The sequence below is a fragment of the Dinoponera quadriceps genome, unplaced genomic scaffold (assembly GCF_001313825.1).
Source record: "Dinoponera quadriceps isolate SergipeBrazil2010 unplaced genomic scaffold, ASM131382v1 scaffold520, whole genome shotgun sequence".
NCBI classification, from domain to species: domain Eukaryota; kingdom Metazoa; phylum Arthropoda; class Insecta; order Hymenoptera; family Formicidae; genus Dinoponera; species Dinoponera quadriceps.
In genome coordinates, this window is record NW_014554615.1 from 385,692 (window position 1) to 411,031 (window position 25,340).

General features: G+C 40.8%; 1 protein-coding gene across 2 annotated transcripts in view; it reads right to left on the bottom strand.

Annotated features, from left to right (window-relative positions):
• Window positions 1-9,936: 9,936 nt before the first annotated feature.
• The window catches only part of LOC106740577 (neurotrimin-like), a 90,741-nt gene continuing 75,337 nt past the window's right edge, over window positions 9,937-25,340 (bottom strand). The window contains exons 5-8 of one of the 2 annotated variants that reach the window (XM_014611763.1): window positions 20,917-21,045; window positions 19,560-19,697; window positions 16,177-16,326; window positions 9,937-11,300 (exon numbers count right to left, since the gene is read on the bottom strand). In XM_014611763.1, the coding sequence (XP_014467249.1) occupies window positions 11,047-11,300; window positions 16,177-16,326; window positions 19,560-19,697; window positions 20,917-21,045 (671 nt within the window). In that variant the 3' untranslated portion in view covers window positions 9,937-11,046. Of the gene's footprint in view, window positions 11,301-16,176; window positions 16,327-19,559; window positions 19,698-20,916; window positions 21,049-25,340 lie in introns of both variants that reach the window. The other variant, XM_014611762.1, reaches the window with a different exon arrangement.

The window sequence follows — 25,340 nt, forward strand, 5'->3', positions numbered from 1 at the left end:
GTTACACGCCGTTTACGATCGTCTTAAAACGCGGACACCACCTACGCTGTCACACCGGCCCCCCACCGAAAACGTACTCCGCCCTGTTTACCGGGCGACATTGCGCGGAGACAAAGTGACGGTAATACCTGCTGCTGTAACTTTTATGTCCTGACAGGAATTTGAATGAGGCGGAGTATTGCGGACTCTTACGGCCTTTACAGATGGCAAACGATTTGACTGATGCGCGATGTCAGGCGTATTACTTCCTGCGTGTTATCAGAAAATTACTAACAATGAGAATTAATCGCGACAAAGGAAGAGAACAGAAATATGAATAGACCACGCAGTAAATTCTATCAGCCATTATTTCTCGCTTCGTAGAGCGAGCTACGGCTGAAAACGATGTAGTAATTCAGATATAATTGAAGATACGGTAACAAAATCATGCGCTCGTGATGTTACGTTCCGTTTACTTCTTTTGTAATATATATATATATATATATAAAGACCAGCTCCAGCGCGAATGAACAACGAAAATCGAATGAGTTTCATTTACTTGACCGTTTCTGTGTGGGTGAACGCTGGTACCTCGGCTTAATGGCGAAAATTACCGCTTTCGATTTATATAGAGAATACGTGCTATTTTCTTCGTTCCACAGCGTGCTTCATTACGCTCCTCTTAAAAGAAAAGCGGTTTAAGAACCTCCTTTACCTAGACTTTCGTCTAACGAAAAAAAACCGTGAAAGCGCGAGTTTGTGTAAAGTACAAGCGGTTAATTAACACGCCTGTTGCCGTTATACCGAAAGCGGATATAAAAGGATTATAAAAAGTAGACGTCGACCTCGTTTCTCAGGTGACATTCGTTCGCATTTTTCGCATTCGACGATAAAAGTCGCCACGGGATTCGCGCACAATGCAACGCGATAAACAATCCCGCGGGCTTAACGGCAGCCTCGCCATTAAGCCGCGCTTATATTGAGCCACATTTTAAGAAAGTTAATTTGCACCCCGCTAAACAGCTGCAACGACGCGCATTCAAGTTTTCATCGTTGCTTCTTTCTCCCAGCCACGATTGTCCTTACGTGTTTGTCGCCTCTCCTTCGTCACAATGCATTCTCATACTAAGTTGTTTTGCATGTTGACAACTCGCTATTCGTATGCGCAGAGTTATCTCGTAACGCGCGGAGTAATTTGGTTTTGCGCGATCTGTATCGCTGTTCCAACGGACCGTTAATACCATCCTCCTCTCGTGGCTATATTTTTAATGACTTCGTATCTAAATCCCGCGTTAGACGGGAAAACCACCAGCGCGATTTTCAATTTTAATCATCTCTCTCTCTCTCTCTCTCTCTCTCTCTCTCTGTGCGCACACACGCGCTGAGCGTAAGTGCAAAAAGTTATTTCAATTTTTCGACCAGTTTGTACGCGGCGATACCACTCTTTTTAATTAATCCCTATGTTGAGTGGCTTAATTTACGTGACGCGTTTTGACATCTTTTTATATAGAAAAAGAGAAAAAAATGTGGGTGTGATTGTTTTTCCTAAATATTTAGCAATTGATATTGAATAAGTGACAGATCTTTTTCTGCTTCGCGTTGTCATAATTTCCAAACGGATTTTGTCGCGTACTTGTCCTCAATATCCTTCGTTAGTTCAATGACTATTATTGGCTAGTTGAAACGTACCGGAAGGGTCTTTAGCGTTGAAACAAGGTACAGATGTAAATTCGAAATCGGAAGCACGACCAATTCACATTTGGCAACACGGTCAGTCGGAGGGTTGAAGAACGAGGTCAGACAATTTATCCCTCGGGTGCCGCGAGGAACAGTTACGATTTGGCCAAAGATATCCCGTAGCTTTCGAATAGCGAGGAGGGTCGTGTTTTCGCAAACGAGGCAAAAAAGCTGCTCTGTGAGGCGGCTCTTGTACATCGGGCGAAGTTAAGCCGCGCACAAACGTCGTACCTTTGTGACGGTCGTATTTGCTGCCGGCAATTGATTATCACGAGGAAGTGTATAAACGGTACGAGTTCCATGAAATGAAGACTCGCATAGCGAACGGCCAGAAGTGACGCGAGCGATGAATATAGAGAGCCAAGTATCACGTGCAATAAATTCAAATAAAGCATCGCTAAAGTAAACTAAATGCGGGAAAGTACACAATGGAAGATGCAATCACTTTGTTACGATATTTTCATGGTTCTGCAAAGAGAAAAAAATAAAATCATTCCCTCGGATGTGTATATAAAACAAGCCCTAAAAAAAAGAAATAAAGTTCGCGTCCCGCTCGATTTTTAGATTTCGTTGCGTCGGCAAAAATAGGACATCGGCGCACCAAATGCTTCATTTCAGACAGTCCCATACCCCGTTTGGTATTCATAATAACGATAACGGATTTGCTTTCATTCAATTAAAAACTTTTTGCGTCCCTTTATCTCGCTGCTAGAGAGGCAATGTCACGAATCTCCTGGAAGCCTCTCGTGATAATCTAACTACTTTGACGAGTCGCGATTCTCTCTTCCGTACTGACAAAAGAGAAAGAAGAAAAATGAAAAGGGAAGAGACCGTCTAATTAGCCGATCTTAAAGAGTTGCGAGAAACTTATTCACGGGAAGTGGTCACGGGGGCGCGCGGACGTATAGGAAAATGTACGATGGTAGCACGGGGTAAAATTAGCGAGCCTTGGGCGAAATATGAAAACATCGTGGGTGGTAAAAATAACAACTCGTGTAAAGCCTCTCTTCTCCTTGGAGCGCTTTATACCATAGTTCTGTGTACTCACGGCAATATGGACACGACGGGCGATCCGGCCGTGTGAGTTTTGCGATAATACTATCGAAGAATAACACGTCGAACACGTTTAAAGGATGTCCCTTTACAATTGCGCGAGCGGAGGAGGAATCTAGCGCTGTGCGCTAGATAGAACAGTGGATGAGCGGTACAGATTCTTATCATTTCCTGTTATCATTTGCATTTAGACGGTGTTTCCTAAAGCAACAGCGAGTAGCTGAAATGTCTGCGGCGCGTCGCACCGAGACTACCGGCAATCCGAATCCGAATAAAACGTTACCGCCCGTAACAGCGTAACGTTTCGATGAAACGACGAACGGAAAATTATATTATAATACGTCCTACATCTTACAATTGTCGTTCAAAAATCACGACCGTGGTTTTATCTATCGGAACGATACATAATAAAATATACCCGAGAGGCAATTTGATTAGCTTTATTAAGAAAATCGATGTATGATTTAAAGCTGGGGAGGATTCGTACTTACGTACGTGCATATTAAAAACTCCGCTGTTACATATTCACGGACGAATTTGCGTTCCGCTTGCCCACAGCAAATCAATTATAATTTCCGATATCATAACCAGTGTGCGATATTGATTTTACATGCCGCGGAGATGCGAAAATATGTAGTGTATATTCGACTAAAATTGTTGAGAGACAGAGAGAGAGAGAGAGAGAGAGAGAGAGAGAGAGAGATGGGAGGAGGGGAAGAAAAAGAGAGAAGAACACACGGATTGGAAAAGTTATAATCTCCTTTCCTGACTCGTAAAAATGGCAGGAAGACAAGAGGACGAACGAATGATGCAACGAAATAACATGAACGACATCGTCTCTATATAGTAGCCGAACTGCAGCGTATAATAGCTATAAATATTTGGAGATCTCGGCGCGCTTGTTATTTTCAAGTCGTTAAAGCTTATAATAGGCTTTCCGATAAAACGGCAAGTGAGGTCATAGATACCTTGCATATATATCTTATTATAGGGTCTAATATTAGAAGACTCGTTTGTTTACAAAGCGTCTAGTATCGCTCGACGTGGGCGCCTTTGTTATCACCGCCTCTCTCGTTCTATAACCGTCCGAAGGGATTCGCGCCGATGATGTACGAGCTGGCTTATGGAGAAAAGCCCTTTTTTCCCCTCGTTACTCCAAAGTGCGCTGCCAAGTTCCATAATAATTCTTTCCCGAATATCATTATTATACCGTCGGGCCTTCGTTACAGTCGATCTCCCGAATTTTACGCGGCTTCGGAATAGACCGGGGGACGTAACAGAGCGGAATGAGAAAGCCGAAGCGCCGGTGCAAGTGGTTTTCCCTCTGTGCCGTTATAACACGTCGATAACTTACATTTATACGAGGCTGCGCGAGATAGTTTTATCGATGATACGTCGACTTTTAGCAGCTTTAAGTATCTCCCGTACTGTTTCGCCAAACTCGTGCTTCCCTCCCACTCCGAATTTCGAAGTTGAGTGGTCTGCGTGTTCAGCAACTGCGTGTAACATGTTTTACGAATCGGGAGAACTCGAAAGCACTAAACTAATCTTTGAATTCAGCTTCGCCTCAATGAATTCGACATAAAGCATCGAGTTTTATATTGCGAATTCAATATGAATTTGTATACGAGTGCTCACGAAGAACGGTGCACATTATTAAACAAATGTAAAATATATTTACGAGAAGAGAGAGTCTGGATATATATGTGTGCATGAAATTTGCAGTCTGGATCAAACTTCTATCGACGGCTTTTCTATCAGAGAATATTCCTGCTTTCGTAGGCGATATCTAAAATAATTTATCGATTTCCTAATCTATTCTTTTTTTCTCAAGAAGATACAGTCAATTTGGAATCAATCGATTGGAAGAGAAAACTGTAGCTACGTTTGCCCTCTGCGAGAGAGGTTTGTAAGGTGCAAGTACCGTCGGTAAAATATGTTGCACCCAGGAATGGTATCCTCGTATCTCCAGAGAGTCTATATTATCAAAGCTATTGCTTATCGGTGTGTTGAAGTATCAGTTGTTGATAGAAAAGAGATTAGAGGCAGTTATCTATATTTGTTGTTTGTACTTGTTATTGATACTTTTCTTATTGCGAAATTGTTCTAAGAATTACGTATAACCGAAGTTCATTGCTATACATGTAATTTAAAAAAGATTACAGAGATAACATAAATCTCTTTTTGCCATCTGTTGTTTAACGTCCAAAATTCAGTTGAAAATGTATGAAGCATTCCATAGATAACAGAATCTTATTCTTTCCTGTAATACCAACAAAATTTTTATTTGAAAACAGTAAGAAAAATAAATGTATGAAAAAATTTGTGAAACGATGTTTTAGGTGAATTCTTCATTAAAAGTATTTTTAACCCTTTGCACTCGAAGTTTTTTTTCATTCATATTACCAGCAACTCGAAGCAATTTCAGTGAAAAGATCATATTCACATATAAGTAAATGATATGCGCATTAAAAGAAAAGTTATTGTTGTATGTTATTGTTTTTTAAATTTTCTTAATTTGTTAATAGTTGTTAATAGTTTGTTTTAAGTTTGAAGACAAACTTTAAATGGCTCCGCCCCGGAGCCTTCGAGTGCAAAGGGTTAAAAATTGTGAGCTTCAAATTGATCAAAAATATACGTTATAAATATATGTTAAAGAATAAATATTGAATAGGATAAAGTAGTCTGCATGTAATATATCTTTAATTGAATATAATACTTTTACGTTCGGTCTGTAACTTAGCAAACGTTTCGTTATCGTAAAGGAAGAAGGTTGATAAAAAGAAATGGAACGAGCTTATAGCGTAAAACGTAACCATTTGCACAGACAATTATCACGATTGTCTAACATTTATTGCCCAAATACACGATAAGGTATATTATATTTACAAGGGAGGGAAGAGTTATCGTGACCACGAATGCAAAAACTAACATAACTTACAGCTTAACGTATATACATGTCCCTGAGGCTTATTCTACAATATCGTACACACACTATTATCATACAATACCAATTGCTCTATGCATTTGAACGAATGCGGCGCCGTACAATAATTTGTCGGTTATCACACATCTACATGTATGTACACAGCGCATTTGGGGTCATCACAAACGTACGCAAGCGGCATTACGAAATTGATAGATTCGAAAAATTCAGACTAGACCTGCAGCTTTCTTATTGCCGTCTGACGGAACACGGCTGATTAGATTAAATAAGAACAAACGATCATTAAGAACAAACGAAATGAAAGCACGACTGATTCGTGTCGCTAATACGTCGACAATCGAAATTATTGCATGTTCCGCGTTTTTTAAGCAATATTAATATTTATAATACGTAGCATTCTACAGATTCACTATATCACCTATGTTTAACGCGTTTATATCTTAAAATGAGTATAATATCCTGTTTAAAATATTTCTATACGTACGTTCGAACGTAAAACTTTTAATTTAACGTTGATGAGAATATAACACTAATTATCATCATTGTTCATTCGACAAATCATGATTTAGATCAAAACTTAGAGATATACGAGATATTTCGGAATTAAAGATAGAAACTTAACTATCTAATAGAGAAGCCACAAGAACAAACAAGAAATCTTAATGTTTATATCCGCAAACTACATCATCTTCGAGATATTCGGCTTTCTTTGTAAACCACATGTACATAAGCTACGTTCTTTCCATGATTACGATTTAATTGCGTTTTATCAATAAAAACGTCTTATGACATTATTAATGTCAGCCAAGATTTTTGAGTTTCCACAATAGATTAATTTTCACTAAAACTCGAAGACAATCGGTCTCTTCTATCATAACAGCCTAATTGCGCTAATAGATCATTGCTTCAATGCTCAGTTTTTAATTTTTGCTCAAAGTCACTTCAATATCTAGCAGCGGAGATATTGACGATCATACCGCGCTTTCGATCGGCTCGGCGCTGTTGCGGTAGGTCAGCGGCACCAGCTGTTTGCCGTTATGCGTGGGTGGCAGAACCGCCGCATTTTCAGATAGGTTTCTGAAAAGTTTACGCGCGATACGAAACGTTACGTGAAGCGGCCTTGCCCCTACTATCGCGCTCCCGGCACATGGTCAGCGAGTCACGTGGGGGCATTCGCGTCACAACGAACGTTTAACACGTTGACTGCCAACTACGAGATATCTCGTAGGTTGTTGACTTGCCCAGGACGCCAACTACGAGTTATCTCGTCGCTTCATTACTTGATTAAATCAATTTGGCTTCTTAGACCAGAATCGTGAAAAGTCCCGTAGCAGTCAACGACCCCGTAATTCGTGAACGAATCGGCGTAAAGACATGAAATAAAAAGGAATATTTTTGTCACCCAATCACGCACGCGTCTATGTTGTTCTCTTATCGCCGGTTCAAAGGACAATCGCCGCCAAACGTTGCGATCGATTAAGATTCGGCGGCTTCGATACGATCTTCGTGATGGAACCGTTCTTCGTAACTTTGTACGTAAAATCCCGTATGCAAAGATAGTTAAAATCAACTACGAGTTTTAGAAATTAGTATGTGAAGAAGATTAACATGTTGATTGCCGTGGTGGTTTGGCAACGTACCAGTGTGCCCAGCGCTACAATATTGCCGCGTCTCACTTTACGTCTCAATTTACAAAATTACAATTTATAAAATGTAACTAACTGTGTATAACAAGTTCGATATAGTTGATAAAGAGCCAATGAAACGAGCTAACGAATATACGTATCGTGAATTTATTTACTGCATATTTTATTGGTGATTCAAATTTGAATTGAGCATTGAAATAATTAGGAGAATCAGCGTGGCAGTCCACTTATTAGTATGTATCTCGGCTTCCTGTAAATTGCTGACACTCCAATTTCTCTAAAATATCAGTTTTTCACATTGTGATATTATTTGAAGAATGTAGCTCATCGAATAGAAAGCTGGATATTTCGAAAATGATGCAATTCTCGTACTTGTATTTAGTAGGATCTATTCGTTTTTTTCGTTATTTTTTCGAGTTCCATTTTAATCAGTCAAGTCTCTATCTATAATTCTAAAACATCTTGCGTATTTTAAATGCCCGGAATACAAAATGACACACATACGAAAACTTGTATTAAGATCTGCGCGATTAATATGATGATTCGTTTGTAAGAAATATTCACGAATCTTTTAACGGTTTACGGCCTACAATTCAGGAAACATTATGTTACGGTATTCCCACTGTTCGTTGATGTACGTACTACATGATCATTATTTATCTATTAGAACACTAATCAGTAAGCTGCGGAAATCCGTAAAGCTTCGCAGAGAGCCTTGGGTGGTCCGAAATGCATGAAAGCAAACCAACTGCCTTGACGACATGAATAATAAGGTAGAAGAGCAAATCTATTTATAATTAGTAAGCGAAAATTTACGTGAAAACAATTACCCGTGTTGTCGACAAGACAACTGGGCTACGCTCTAATGCTTGTTAACCGTTTGAGTGCCACGCGTCTCTGCTGTTTCTCCGTCCAAACGTGCCAAGGAGCGCTTTTTCGCTTGTCTTATTCCCCATCCAGAAATGCCAAACGGTGCGATAGCGCTTGTCTTATTCTCCGATGATTGCATCCAAATGTTAGATTGCAATTAAAATTCGTTCTTTTATCAGTTGTCTCATTATTTCATTTTTACCTAAAACGGAATGGTAGCCGTAAAGTTGTGCATCGACAGAAGTCGAGCGTGTGCCGGTTATCGGTACTGGTACTTTTCGAGCGAAACAGAAGAAGCGCAAAATCGCTCCTTGGTACTCAAACGGTTAATATCTCTCGAAGCGAATCTCTCGAAGTCTCACAAACTTCCGCATTCTATTAATCGCTAAATTACAGCGTACGAATGAAAAAATTCGCGAACCCATTATCAATACTTTCTACGGATGCATGTCACTTTTTTGTATTTACAATACGTAATAAATCTATTTACTATATCATTCGCATGGTCTCTCGAGGTATTTGAATTAAAAATACTTTATTGAACATTCCGTTGTAATGACGGAAGCTTTCGGAAAATTATTGTCATCCTGTAAAATAAACGCGATAGTTACCTTAGATTAGCAATTCGACATATATATGCAGAATTTAGCGATAATTGAGAACACGTGTCCGCAAATCGAGGAAACAAAACTGCAATTGTGATAAGTAAAATTATTTCTTACGTATTTCGGTCGTAACGTGATCTTTATCTTCCTTTTTTTTAATTGAACACTTTTGTATAAAATGTCCATAAATATTTTGGCCACTCTTTGTTCTCAAGCTGGACACTTTTATGATCAATAATAGTTACGACTGTTAGAAATATAACTATAAATAAAATTATTTATATTCTTTTTATTTTTCTTAATCACCTAAAAAAATTATGAAATAATGATATGATAATGACCTATTTGTTTTTCATTATCATAAAATCTCATATAGTAATAAAATTATTATCCAACGAAGCAACTATAACAAAATTTACGAAAGGAACCTCGCAAAATATTGTAATTATCGTTTCGTTGATGTCACAATAATAAATACGTCATCTATGAGACGTTTAAATTTTTTATAATTCTATCCAATTAGCACGTTTTGTAAAGCGCAATTTTATTGCTCGCTCGAACTGTTCGAATTGTAATAAAGTCTATTCACATCTACCAGTTTGAAGCAAACGTAAAGTGTGAAGCAATCTCCTTTATAGCCACCGATATAGATCATCGGAATAGTACCTATAATATAACATCGTGAATCCATCTTGCAACTCAGTCTGAAAGTTATTGCGACATATTTAAGCGAAATAAATCCCCTTCTGATGGAAATATTCTCGGTGAGGCACATACCTATGGTTTAGCAACGTAATTTATGCTTGAGAAAGAATGAAATATAAATAGATATGTAGGATCGATGAAATTTGTAAATACCGTAAATATGTGTAATATGTATCGATTCACGAAGCAATAATATAACATAACGGCATTACAATTCGCAAGCGTCTACCGTCCTGATTATTCATTTATTCGTTACATTTTTTTTTTAATTTCCTTAACGAGTAAATTTCAATGTATTTTTTCAAAGTTTTTTATTTTCATTGTATATACAAAAGAATTTGTTATTTTTAACCGATACGCGCTACGTGAAACAACGAAGTTCAGTATTCTCTAACATTTACATTTGTTGTAGAAGGAAAGGATGATTAATAATAATTAAAAGTCCGACATTTTGAAATTAAGCCAAAAGTATCCGGGTGTTTTTGGTACGTATAACGCATTTGTAATGAGTTTTGAATATACTGCTGTAGAAACTGCCGATTTCGGAAAACAATTCGCAGTTTTGCGAAAAATTCTTTACAAAAAATATTGTTATGTACGAATTCATTTGCGCATACGCACATTGCAATCACCACTCTCATTCCTCGCGCCCTTACGCTCTTTAAGCGCTATTAACATATTGCAAGCGATGTACACTTTGCTGGTACTTTGAAATACAAAAGTAACGTTACATTTCATACGTTTTTATATCTTTGTCTGCACTCGCGCCAATACCGACGTAAAAAAGAGAAAAAAAATTGGATCGTCAATTTTTTACAGATCAAAAGGGATTATTTTATATACATTTTGAATTCTTAAAATAAAACACATAAAATATACCCGCATACAATTTAAATAGATTGGAAAGTGTTCTTTCTATTTTGCTATCGGTAATCCATTTCAACGGTTTAAAAGGAGAAGCGCGATCGCAAATAATATATATCCCCTTTTTACCGGATCCACGGACTTTCTTCTTCAGCTTTAAGTGATGGTGAGGTCAACAAAGTTACCGCTTGGAATGGAAACGGTAAAAGCCAGCTACGCCGGCACCTTCGGTGTAAAGGGCTTAATAGATTGGTGGCTTCCTACGTCTTTGGATAGAGAGGAAAGTCTATTAGTACACGTTCGGCTTGTGATGTGTTAATTGCGCTTCACACGAAGCACCCTGGTCACTTTGGCTCGATCAGTTCCGGGTACTTCGGACTCTCCGTGAGTCTCCGTATAAAAACAGCTGTCTCGTCGCTTTACGGCCACTTCATGCAAATTTCATGTACACAGGAAGAGACTTTTTGCGGAAAGCTTTTTTCTCGCGAGACCCCCCGCGCACGCGGCGTTATTCTTATCGGCATTCCTTCGTTGTGACGTTTTGCCATACGCGAGGTCCGCTCCCGTATGTGAAAATGCTTTCCGTAACGTTAGTCGCGTTCGCACGTAATCGGCGAACGCATCGCGACGCCGTGCGTGTCTACGTGGACAAACTGCCGGCCAGTATCGCGGTTATGACTGTTATCCCGAGATTCGTAAGCAAATGCCGATGAAGCACCGATGAGGCCGTGGCCGATTGAAAATCGATCTGTTCGTCGCCATTATCGTCACCCTTCAACATCGGCTCGTCCTTCATACCGGCGGCCTTCTTCTCATGGCTATGATCCATCTTCCACGTCTTCTTCGACTCCCGTCTCGCGCCCGGTTTCCGCGTAGTTGGCGGCCTGTCAATCCCTGAAAATGTGGCGATACAATGAGAATTCGGTCATCGAAATCAGAGAAACCTGTCAATCCGCGCGTACACACATACACACACACGTGCGCACGCATCAGACGTATTTTCTTGATAGAAAATGAGATATTTCGCAGCAGCTTCTTAAAACAGATCTTCCTACGGCTTCGCTATGTAATTTGAGAGAATAATGCGTATCCTGCTTCCCTTTTTCTACGCGGAATTTCTTCAGAGCTATTATTATCGCTTTTATACACGGACTCTTTGAACGAGTTCAAGTTTCTACTTTGACAAAAGAACGCAATATTTCCGCGTAATATTTCCAGGTTCGCCATTTGCAACTGACTTCCCTTCGTATTGGAATTCTGTCGAAATAAATTTTGTTCGAAATTAAGACGAGAAACACGATGATTTTTGCGCGCTCGCTGTTTAATTTGCCAGAGTTTTTATTTTCGATCGTTCGGAGCATTCGGACCGCTAGTATTAAGTTGAAACGTCGAGGTGAGACAGCAGCATAAATGGTCGTGATTTTCGCCAGTTAATCGCCGGGATCGCACTGATAAACGCGAGCACCTGAATTCGGGATCTGATCATCAGAATGAAGATTGAACGTCCGTCACGGTATGCAACGAGGAAAGCCGCTTTACGTCGGATCGCGTTCGAAACGAACGGGCGTAAATGGCGAATCGAGATATCGGTAAAGCCTGTCCGCGAGTAATAACCGGAAAAATAATCGGCCAAGCGGTCGGACTTTCCGCGCGATGCTTTCCGGTTTGACGTATTGGAATGTCGTCCGAACGAAGCGTTTCCACAAAACCGAGAGAGCTCTTGTCACTTGCACGCTCCGTCGAAATGTCGAGAGTTCGAGAGGGGGCGATATTAATTCTCTAGCGTGTGCATCGGCGTTACGTAGTACGTACGAGACGAAGGTGCACTTTTTCTAATTAATCCGCAGGATGACAGCACGCCGGCAACATGTCGAGGTGACAGCTGGAGACAATTGAGATCGCGAACAAAGGCTAACGTTGATGCTCATTCAATGGAGATATTTTCGATAAGTTTGCGCGCTACCGGGAATCTCTCGCTTTCGCTCTCGTCGCTGTGTAATAAGTTAATAAATGGTCTCTTTTATCACCCGAATTTTATGACTACTAAAAGGTTTGTGCAATTTTAAGCGTGAACGTAAAAGTTTCAGTTTAAAATTCGCATATATTCGAGTGTGTAATTAATATTTACACCATTACTATTCATATAATTGCACAACTTTTTCTCCCTTTGTTGCCGCTTTTTAAAGTTTCTACGCGCACACCATCTTAGCGAGCACGCTCGGACTGAACTTTGTTGAAGTAATAATCAACTTTCGTTCGATGTGCTGAAGAGCTTATGGAACGTTGATTTCAATTCGCAAACGACAATCGTATTTACTTGTGCAAGGTCAATGCGTTTATGTTTACCCGTGGTACTGTTTGCAAATCTCGGAAAGCATACGCTCCACTACATGTTCCGAAGTACAGATGCGAAATGTGTGTCCCGGCGATCCTGACAATTTGGTACAACAACGTAATCTAATAAATACATTAATTAATACGCTTAAACACACGCATATAGGTACACAGATCCCGTCCGAATATCGGAATTGCGGCTAGGCTTTATGGTATACCCGCTATTACCGAGGAGCTGTCGAAACGGTTATTGTCCCAAATACCTTAAATTACAAATTTACATTTATCAGCGCGCCGTTCTATCATTTTCTTTGATGCTCTCTCTATGCCTGTGGTAATGAATATTGCGACTGCGGTTTAAGATGCTCGGAGCTCTTCCACCTCACTGCAATTAGTTGGTAATGTGTTCCACGGTAAGACCCGCAATTCTATTCACTTCACTACCGGCGATGCCTGCCATTTCACGGTAACACGCTTAATAGCGTCTGAGGGTGAGCAATGATCAAGCGTGGAGGTAAAATAATTCAAGTTGTCTTCTTTCCATTCATCTTTTCATCCGTCTCTCGCAAAGAATCGCGAGTAACGCGAAGATAATAACTCCGCCATAGAAAATTTTGTCTGCGTTATCAGCCAGATGGGAAGGGAAGGGAGAGCGAGGGGGTTGGGAATGGTAAAAGGTGGAGAGGCGCCGCGGTTATATTATTCGTATTACTATGTAGACGCGATTATAACATAAACTGACGCGGTAATTTTACCATATACCAGATATGGCGCATATCGTCGGTGTGCGTAATTAAATAACGCTCTTCGATACAATTAAACGCAGCCAGCCTTCACTGCAACGTACCGATTAGATGGTACTGGAGTCGCGATTACGCGACGAATCTCTGATTAATTTCCGCGAGTTATTTCATCGCGTAGCAACGCACCGAGCGCCGCGAAATCACATCTACGGGAGCAATTGCGACTTAAAGAACCCTCTCTTAAAGAGCACTCGCCAGGGTAAGCGAAGCAAAAGTGAACTAACGACCATGCCTTCCACGTCCGTATTTATCGGTCACATCTATACGTACGCGCGAGCGCGCGCGCGCGCTCTCTCTCCCCTCATCCGGCGATATAATGCAATTTGAATATAGGCCATCATGCACAGACTTGCATGCCGTGCGTGCACGTCATTGTACAGACTCGGAACGACCGACGTGATGGCGCGACTCGAGCACAAAGTTCCTTATAGTCTTACCCGCTCTTAAAGCATCCCCCTCGTAACTCGCCTCTCTTCCCGCGCACGAGGCACTCGCTCGCTCGCGCGCGCCACGTCCGTCGATAATTCGTCCTTCTTCCCCGTCCTCGTCTCTCCCTGCCTTCGCTGTGCTTGTCCGTGCTTCGAACACAACTAAGATTCCCATCGAAGTTAACCGACTTTAGCGGAGCATATAATCCACGGCTCGTTCCCCCCCGGTAATTATTGCTAATATTGTTAAGCGTGTGCGCCGTGCCGCCGGCGCCGGAAAAAGCTCCCGGCTACAAGCGACAGGGCGGCATGCATAGATCGACCGGCATTTCAATGGGGCGCGACCCGTTGGATTAAACCGCCGGGCTAATTACTGGAGAAGTGATTCGCGAGAATGGAAATTCGTGACGTCGCACAGGCGTGCGCGGGCGTGTCCTCCGGCTTTCCCGTCGTCGCTTCGACCGCAGCCGGCGTTTTATTTGCAATTGTCGGTAATTAAGTGCCTCGCGCGTGTTCCCCGCGACTTGCCTCTTCCCCTCATTGTCCCCTTCTGTTCGTTCTCCCTTATCCAATCATCATGAACGGCGATTTTCGTTAAAGCCATCCCCTTTCTCTCTCTCTCTGGATTTCTCTGTGTCTCTCCCTCTGTCTATCTCTATTTCTCTCTCTCTCTCTCTCTCTCTCATTCCCTTTGAACGGAGACCGCGTCCGTCCTTCGTCCTCGTTACCCTCCCCTCCACCTCTGCGTCGACACTCTAATTGGAGAGGCGATCAATTAACATCAGCGGGGTCGGACGGAACGGACGGGTCGTGCTTTACGCGGTTTGGTGTGCTTGCCACTTGAATCTCGCGCGAGAGACCCAATGAAATATAATGACGACAAGCTGGACGGACACTTGACGTAGTGACACGAAGATGACATGACGCGATGTGACGTGACGTAGCGAAACTCGACGCCTCGCAACCCGCAGTGCAACGAACGCACCTGCGAGGAGCTCGTAAGTTCTCGTGCGGATGGCTATCGTTCATCGTTATGAACGTGAAGAAATGACGAAGTTACTAATGTCGTTAGCTAATGAGCAGCGACATCCTTCACGTTTCGCGAGATTGCCTCTCTTTTTATTTTCCATCAGCACGAGTGGGCGAACAGAGTCGCACGGGAGGTACTGGATGGGAAAGGGGAAAATGTTTGACTTCCAAAGTTCGTATATGTACGGAACGATGATGGAATCTAGCAATGGCGCCGTGAAGCGAGGGACGAGGTGCATTGGTACACTGAGATTGGGGCAATTACGTCGAGAGGGCATATCGATCGGCGATAAACCGATAAGTTATCCGTTTAAGAATCGCGCCTGCTAGTTTAATTCCGGAACGAGATGTTCCGCTGCCCTCGAAACAACCATATCGCAACATATACGTGCCGTATTATTTAATTAATTCGCATGTTATTTGAGAGACGCATCGTGCGAGAACGGATTTTTTCGTTCGTTGCGTTCTACCGTTGTGTGTGTGTGTGTGTACGTGCTTGCATATTTATAATATTATATTCGCCACAATAAGTTTCGACTCGTGTATTTTCGTGAAACAAATTAAACTACGAGATTGTTCCGTATCACATGTGTTTTTGTGTGTTAGTAACAAATAAAATTAAAATTTTACATATGCAGACAGCCGATGCTGTTGGAGAAATAACGTGAAAATAATGAAAATGCCAACTTTTTGAGTTTTTGCAATCTATAAAATTATAACATGTGTAACGCTTATTATTTTATACTGTCCATACATGGAATTCCAATTTACATAAGTAACCGAGATTTTTTCTCCCGCGTACAACAACATTATTGGAAAAACAGCCGAGAAGCGTAGAAGGAAGAAAAATAGTGCGAAATTTATAAAGTAAAATTTAGTTATATCAGTAAATTATCCGTATCAGGAAATTATATATCGCAAAGCGACATGAATATTGAAATAATACACAGATTATGAAAATTAAATAAGGTATGCGGTGCGAACAGTTTTCGATACGATGGAATAAAATGGATAATGTGACAAAGCCGTTGAAAAGCAATTTGAAAAATAACAAATGCCTCGAAAGTGATTTTACATTCAACATCTCCAACATGCGAAGTGTCAGTTTGGACAGGTACTATTTCATGTATGTAATAATGTAATATTTAGAGAGACGAATGGACCTGTAATACTCACTGTAAAGTTTTATCTTTCCATCAGTCTCCCCGAGGGAATTCGTTGCTACGCACCGAAAGGATCCAAAATCTTGAATTCGTACAGACCTTATGACGAGCTTCATCGTAATCTCGTATCCTTTAGGGATTGATTCGACCTTGTAATTCTCATCTGAAAAGCGCAAAAGTATTGGCATATAGATTACGTGCGATAAGTACGTCGAGATGAAGACGCACCGGCGGAAAAGTCCATGAAATGACACTTCCAATCCTCGGAATCGAAATTGTCAACTCCCGCGGGGATTTTTACGATCTATCGATATTTTATCTATTTTCTTATGTTCTGCAAATCGTTATTCTTAATAAGAGCCTGGGATCAACGGGGGATGATTGTAACTCTCGCGATAATTAAAGTTCTTATATGTTACATCGTCGAGAAAAAGAAAATAGAATTAAATCCTTTGCGAAGTAATTTCCTCTCTCATGAAACGTAAAAATTCCAATGTGTCTTTGGGATATGCAGTTAAATATTTCAGTGATATTTTTATAACGATCTTTTGCAGTCTCTTTAACATCGGAAATAGTAAAAAATATTAAATATTTTCCACGTGGCTGTTACACTTTTAAAGGTATTTTTTTCAATTTGTATCACAGACCTATAAGCACACAAAACATTATATCGGTAAAATGTGTATTTTTAACTGATATTATGAAGTAATATCACACGTATTAAGTTAATAGAATATCGGTTATAATAAATATATATTAACACATCATTGCGGGAGAATAATAAAATAAAAACAACACGTGTGAAACACAAACGACGCGTGCGTTTGCCTAGATTAAAATCGCACTCGCACTTCCTGCTCGAAGTCAATGACTCGGAGAGTTGTTACCTGAAAGTACACGAATCGCGAAATCGGCTTTTTCATATTGATGTACTTGTTTCTCGTTAAAAAAGCTAATTCGTTTCACTGCAGCGGATGATGTAACGCTAACTAGACTAGCTTTCGTGTCAGCCGGAATAACGGAAAATTCCGGATCGATGTGCGCCGCGGTACGAACTTCGTATTTATGTTGCAAGCCGCTTAAGTATCATGGAACCCGGTGCGAACTATGCGCGGTACGGGTCATATTTTTGGCGCATTCGTTTTCGTTCTGGCGTGTGGAAAATGATACGAATGTCGATCTTCATATTATTAGTTCGAAGCTACACACGTGGCGACGCGGAAATATTAGTAAAGGTTTATACCAATGCTCATTCGCGCATACGTGTCACTTTATCCGCCACAATCAAATCGCACTATTTCACGAAAGTTTATTCGCGTCGCACCGCCGATCGTACGAATATACACGATTTTATGAATAAACATTGCTCAAAGGCGCATAAACACGGCAGAGTTGAAAAATGAGTTTTATCGTATGCGCATCTTATCGGAATATTTTCAATAACAAAATTGAACGCGCGTATATAGATATATATATATATATATATATTCAAATATGATAGTGGCGGAAAGTAAGTCCGGTATAATATTGACGGAATGTATATGTCGGTCAGTTCATCATTTTTGCAAAGTTTATTACCAGTTGATGCAGGAAGAATTTAATTTGAAAGTCGAATAGCTCGACAATGAATGCTCGGCATCGTTTTGAGTAGCATACTTTCCAGCGAATACTTTTATCCTGCATTTATATAACGTCTTCGGAATACTTGTGAAAATTGTACTGTTCTAACGAAACATTGAATGAATGAAGATAACGCTATTATCAACGTACCAACAGCCAATGAGGAAGAATTCTCATGAATCTCGCGAAATCGTCCTTTGGTTAATCTTTAATTGTATTTTTTATGTATATTTTCTCACTTGAAACACATTTTTTTCCGATGTAAAAATATGTATATTAGTATAAATAGATGTGTTATTAATACCCACCGAATAAATATTTTGTATTTTCTAGATATCTTTTCTTTTAGTGTGTGGCGTTCCAGATAGTAGCTCGTGGCAGACATTCACACAGATACGAGTCAATCGGAGAAACGTATGTTATTTATGGTGATACCAACGAGAATCCGATTGAATATTTTAAGAGCGGACGAAATATTTTTATCACTCGATGGAAGTTATAACTCGCCGGCTCGTGACGTTACTAACATTCGCCCACGCAGAGATGCGCGATGTGCACCAAAATAATGGACAAGAAGTGCAAACTTATCTTACTTTCCGTTAAATCGCCAACCGACACTGCTTATCACTAAATACCGAGATCGCAACAATCAAACTATCGCCGACTTTCAAGAAGGTTGAACGTATTTTCGCGCACTGCGCACTTTTCCGAGTGTTTACGTCATTATGCCTCGAGTTGACAAGCGGTGTGCATACATACGGAGCGCGTGAGTCGATGTATTATTCATCATTCCCGTCGATTGATGAAAATATTTCGACTCTTAAACTATTTAATCAAGCTCTTGTTGATATCACATAACATATACTGAATCGTATTTGCGCGAGTGTCAGTGTTAGTGCCATGATGGAGGAGCCAGGATACTGGATCGAGAAACCAGAATGGAGGACGCAGGACGCCACGATACGGGCAGCGGTACATCATGTATTTCAAGGTACATCACATTATTTGCTATACGGATTTCCAACAGCTTGTTATATCTTGAGATTCTTAATTGATCCTTCGAACTCGAAGGGATTTGCAGGATCAATGTAGAATTAAAATTTCGACACGGAACACGACGACGCGGAATAGGCCGATAAAAATTTCGATACCGAGCTTATTCGCCAAGTTTCCGGCAACTTTTCCATCAAACATCAATTAAGTGGGAGAGTAGTAGACCAGAAAGTTCCGGGGATAGATAAAAAGCGGTATCCGCGTGCAAACAATGCCGCGTGCTCTTAATTGATTCGAATGCATCGTGCCATTATAACACTTTAAGGAAGAAATTTTAGCCCGCCGCCTACCTGTGAGAGGGAGGGTGCTGTCACGGATTAGCGACCCGGCACTACGCGGCACGCACACGTCTTAACTTTTAATGCCGCTGCCCTTGCCCTTAACCCCTGTGGCGTATCGCGAAGGTGCACGGTAGCAATTAGAACGGAACGACCGCGTTAGCGCGACGTAATTAAGGCGAATCGCATTACAGCTGTTCGTGCGTGTGCAGCGTCGTGCACCTCCCAGTGTGCGCACGCGAAAAAAGACGGCTGAGCGATTTATAATAATGACTTTAAATCAGTGGAGAAACGAGCGGCTGTTGTTTCCACCCTTCTTTTCCGATGGAGACAAACGGTGAACGTCATTCGAGTATTCTTCCACTGTGATTCTATTTCGTGATTTAGTGTATCATTAAGGTGAGAGTAGAGAGTTTCGTTAGGAGAAGTAAAAGTGTTTACGCACCGTTAGCAATGGTTTCGTTCGATGGCCTCGTCCAATAAGTAATAGGTCTGGGGAACGCTTCGCTACGACACTCCAACGTGAGAGTTTGTCCTTCGTAAGCACCCACCAACTGATTCTCGATGAAAACCATGGGCTGAACTGAGCAAAGTGATGCATCTTGATAAAATATATAGATTAAATACGGAAATATTAAAGATAATTATTGCGCTATCAATGGGCTATCATTGGGCAGGAAGGGAGCACGCATGTCATATTGAATAAAAATTTACGGTACACGTGTTTCTGATACTTTCGCGTTTCTAGCATTGAAATGGAAAAATTACGCGCGATAAAGGGTGGATTAATTCCATATTTGAAAACAAAATATATCAGCGTCTGCAATTTCTAACTGGTCGATTATTATCGTGTTAACATCTTAATTCGAAGGTTAATTAGCAAGACGTCTCAAGCTGAGGAGAGATGAGAAATGCGAAGAGAATAGGATGTAATCAGACGTTTGTCGGGGGAAAATCCTTTTCAAACTCATCCCGGAATACAGCATCTGACGTTTAAAGCAAAGCCCTACGAAAGCTCTGGCGTTCATTTTTAGAAGAGACTTCCACCAAACGGGGGCTCTTATTTTTTAATCAATCCAGAAACGTCACTCGTCCCTGTCGTGAGCGAGTCGTGACATCACGCGGTAAAATTACGCAGCCAGCGGCGGGAAAGATTTAACTCGGTTTCGAGGAACAATGGCCCTCGGGATCAGCTATTCACCATGCCTACCCCGAGAGGCGTCATTACGCGAGATCGCTCACACCACGCGCGAGCACGACAATTTAAATTATATTTTGTGGCAGGCGCGAGGCGCGCATAAGAAAGAATCGCGATAGAATGGAATTGCATAAAATATCACTCCTTGTGCATTTCACGTATTTCGCGTAAGCGTATATTCGTGAAAAATAATGCACGTTTCGAAAACTGAATCACCGTATTTTTGAGCGGACTAAAAATGTCCATTTCGCAACAGAAACCGCGATAATACGATGTCACGCGTACGTTTTCCTTGAAAAGTATTTGGAATATTAAGAGTTAATTAACGACGATCGGATATTTGAATAAATATTGATAAAACTAAATAATCTGATGCGCGCGATAATATAAATATAAATAATCCCTTTCAAATTCTCATCTCAGAGGATGAAGAAATATTTTACACGCGCGGGTAAACGCGCGATATATTCCCTCATGTCGCGATAGAAAAGCCATTCGCGCCAATATTTTATTTCGCCACGTTCCGCGCTTGCCACATTGATGGAGGTCCTCCTTGACGCCGGTCGTAAAGCGGAATCTAGAATCGCATAGTAAAGTTACGTACAGTGAACAATGAGAACGATCCGCTTGCTGACTGTCGGTGGCACTCCGTTGGACGCTATGCAGAGATACGGTCCCATATGGAGACGCGTGACGCGTGTTATTTCCAGCTCCGGGCCTTCGATACTCGCCACTGCTGCAACAGTTTATACAAGCATACAAATTCGCGTACATAGAAACATGGGTTACGGCGCATTGTTGTTATGTATGCTTCGCTCGTAGTCCGACGACACGTTTCTACGACGCCATCTAACCAATTGCACGTGTTAATGCCGCGTCGTCAATTTTCCCGTGAAACGAGTGACTCTCGAATCGTGGACGCGTTTTCTTCTTCGCTTAAAATACGTGAATCTTTACATTTGCATTTACCAAAGTTGCTGGACTACTGTTATTATTGTGAATTGACTACGTCAATTCACGTACATGATTAATTATGAGCTCCGTGTCGTTTGATGTCATTTATATTTCTTATTGAAGAAACCAGTAAAGAAAAATGGCAAACATTCGCGTTGCAACGCGAGAGAGATGACATTGAATATATTGTTATTAATTTATCACGTATGAAGGAGAAAAGATCTTTTATTTGCATCCGAAAGATGTGTGCGAACGCTCGAACATTGCCACGCGATTGAAAAGATTTTTGACTGCATGAAAATATCGCGGTTGTGTACCATGCGATCTATCACCGGCTCAATCTTTTGTAGTTACCGCTGTCACGAGTGACGAGACAGTGCATTCGTTTATCGAAGAACGATAATTCTCGAGTGCATCAAAGAGCACGCTCGAAACGTTTCGCGATTTGAATTCCGCTTTTTCTCTTCAAAGTCAGAAATATATTCATGCCGCGATCTAAATGCTTCTGACCTGTATCTGTACATATAATTTCGAAAAGTATCGTTGAGAAGTATCATTATTTTCGTGTAAATATACGTGCTATAATGATGGCAAAAACAGCTTCGGTTCATTTCGCGCACACCTGTCAGATTTTCGTTAATCCTCCTAAGCAAGTAATAATTTCAGAGCTTGAACCGTTTGTTATATTTTCTCTTCATTTTCCTGACATCCCTTCTATAACACGCACCTGACACGTATCGTGTAATGCAACCAACAAGCGCATACACGATAATTACGTGGTAAGCAAGTGGCGAGAACGTGAAATATGCAACGTGTTAAACTTATACGCGGTATCCTGCAAAATATTACAGCATGCAATTTGGATAGCATGTTTATACAGACTGTACTACTCTGTCCTCTTTCCCTCTTCCCACATCGGGAATGCGGTAAAGCAATTAAAATATTTCGCGATGTAGTTATTAACAATGGAAAAAATGAACGTAAATAACACGTCGATTCGCCGCTATTACGTGACACGATTTTGTTTCCGCCGCGAAAATCGTGCTACATGCACTAAACGCGATATAAATATTAATATCCTACAAAAGTGAACAAAGAGAGTAGTACTCATTATGTCAGTTGCAATTTCATCTGTCGTAAACTAATATTTGCTCTCTGATGTTTTCCGATAATTCCCGTTTCACGCACTGCAACACGGTCGACCAGCTTGAAATTGTGGAACAATTGATTTCAAGTTTAATTAAAATGTATATTTCCTTAATTTCGATATTATATAATTAATCGTGCTAATCGATTTGTATATTGAAATTACAATTAGTTCCGCGTGATGAGTGCGCGACGGAGTTAAATTGACAATCTAGCGTATTCATTTACAGATTGATTATCATATATAATTTTACATAGCTTCTTCGCGCATACAACAATCTACGTATGCACACACGATGTCGGATACTAAAAGTCAAAATTGCCTCGTGCGATTTTTACAATACAGAAGTTATTAAAGAGAATCAATGCGATATTAACAATTATCGTAACGCCGCGTTTTGATAGTGTTTTAATGGGTACGGTGAAATCGGTAATCGAGACTTTTGAATAAATGAAAAGCGATGAATTTTTAGTAATAAAATTATTATATATATTGGCTCTAATAATTACATGATAACCATTACGTGAATATTCACTATTCCTTAATGATTTTATAACGAACATCGATTTTATTGCCGGCAAATGATTACGTTGGCCCATTTATCCGAGAGTCTCGATTACCCCTAATCGGGCTTACCCTCCTTTGTATCACTCGCGTAATAACATTTCCCTCGCGATAAATTTAGAAATCGTGTCTGTTCGCGCACCTGTTGAGACTTTCGAGGTAAATGCGCGCATCAAACTTTTATCGTCCGCAGCACAAGCGAAATCTCTTAGTACCGATTATCATAGAAAAATAAAAGAATGGAGAGGAGGACCTCTTTTCGTCTCCCGGACTATTACCGAGAGTCAAACGAAGTGCGCGGGTCGAGTGCGAAAATCTTAAGAGCGGTGGTGCACAGCTGCGCGATGGAATACTCTATTTTCCGGTACTTATCGCCTAATGGAATCGCGACCGAATCTTCCCATGGAGGACGAGAAGGGGAGACGAATAGAGGAACACCGAAACGCGACAAATGCTTAAAACGATTCCTTAAAATCGGCCGCGAGAAATAAGAGTTACGTCCGGTGAATAAATCACCGGAAGCACGGTCGCCTCGATGTCTTGCAACACCACCACGTGAGACGTCCCTTCGTCCCTTCACGCCCCTTGGCACGGTCTCGCTAGAAAGGACGAAAATACTTTACGAGTGTCGCACCACAGCCTGTCGCTGTATTTCCGTGCCACGGAACTCGGTGCACCGACTCGGCGAAAAAGGGACAGAAATGGGAGCGAAAGCGAAGAGGGGATTGGTAGAAGAGCCCGCGAAGCCGAGAAAGAGAGAAACTAAAGCGGTACTTTAGCTACCTGCCTGATGTACAATCGAGAATGTCCCCGACACTTGCTTGTGCAATTAGTCAGCGAAAGATCTGAACAATCCTGGCGCGGGCGACGCGAAAAACGGGGAACGCCATTGAATGAAGCCGGAAACCGAAAGCGGGTGAGTGATTGGATTGCCAGGACGGCGAATCTGTTGGGGCCGTTGGTGTTTTCGGAAGGTAGAGACATTCCTATATTGAATTCAGTTGAGTCGCGAGATATATCGTTACTTTTTAGATTTAATCCTACGCAAAGTTGAGTAACAAACTTGGAAAACACTTCAACGCGTATATGTGATGTGTTCCACATTATAAAATTGTTAATATGAAAACATAGTTTTTCTATTCTCGAAAAGAGAAATCGTCGTATACATCGACAGCGATAAAATGTTCCTTCGCGAACCATCGCATGACGCATTCTTTCTCTGCGACAATTAAGAAATTAAATTATATGTTGATTACTAGTTGCAGCTGAACTTTATTCAGGGATAGCGCAGCGACAGAGACTCGTTCGGAATTGTAATCAAAATTAATTTCTCAACGAATGGATTAAATGAATGAGTTTGTATTGTAAAATCTCCGGTGATTTTATTTCGATATAGACTTCACGACAGCGACAGTTCGCTGATAATAAAATCAGGAAAGAAACCGTTTTGTGTAACGAATCGTTAAACTCTCTCGCCGTTATGAGAGTCCACGAAGCGCGGGAGAATAGAGAGAGAGTAAATTACCGTTGAATATTATATCGTCGAAGAAATAAGAAAACGTCGATTGAATTAGAAAAGCTTCACATCCATAAAAACGAAAATAAGTCAACAGAGTCAAGAGAGAAGGAGAGAGAGAGAGAGAGAGAGAGAGAATGCATAGGAGTTAGGATTCCACAAAAAATGTCGATATCAATAAAAAAAAATGTTTGCGCGAACTGCAATTTACATTTGCATGCGCATGCTAAATTAATAAAATGTATTATATTAAGACAGAAAAATATTTTTTTCAGACGACTTATTAATAACCATTGGCACAAAATGAAATGCTTTCACTATATTCATGTATAAAAATTACACGTTAATAAAGGAATATAATTTTTAATGAAACATCGATCGTTGACAAAATATCGATGTTAAGTTTCGATAGCAATTTCAATGTCGATGTCGTTCTTACCGATGCGGAACTCTAATAGGGATTAATGAGATAATAAAGAATTATGAAGACCGGATAGTTGGAGAGCAGAATTATCCCAGTTCGCTGATCATCAACTTTTGCTGACTTCTCCCCGTCAAAATCCGCCTTGAAAATTCGAGCACTCGACGTTTCCACAAATAGATAGTAAAATGAACTCGATCGAGAAGCCGCGATGTTACTTACGTGAATCTCAAAGTTGGAATCGACTCGAGTGCAAAGCTTCGCTACTCCGACTACTTCCAGTGAGCAAATTTATTTCGTCACTCGCGACGTTCCGTCAAATTATCAAATACAATTCCCAGGGTGACCGCGTCGGGAGTTCGGCTGAAGGCACACTCGTGTCGATTTAGCGCCTCCCATCAAAACTCATTCAGCGATCCAGCCGGG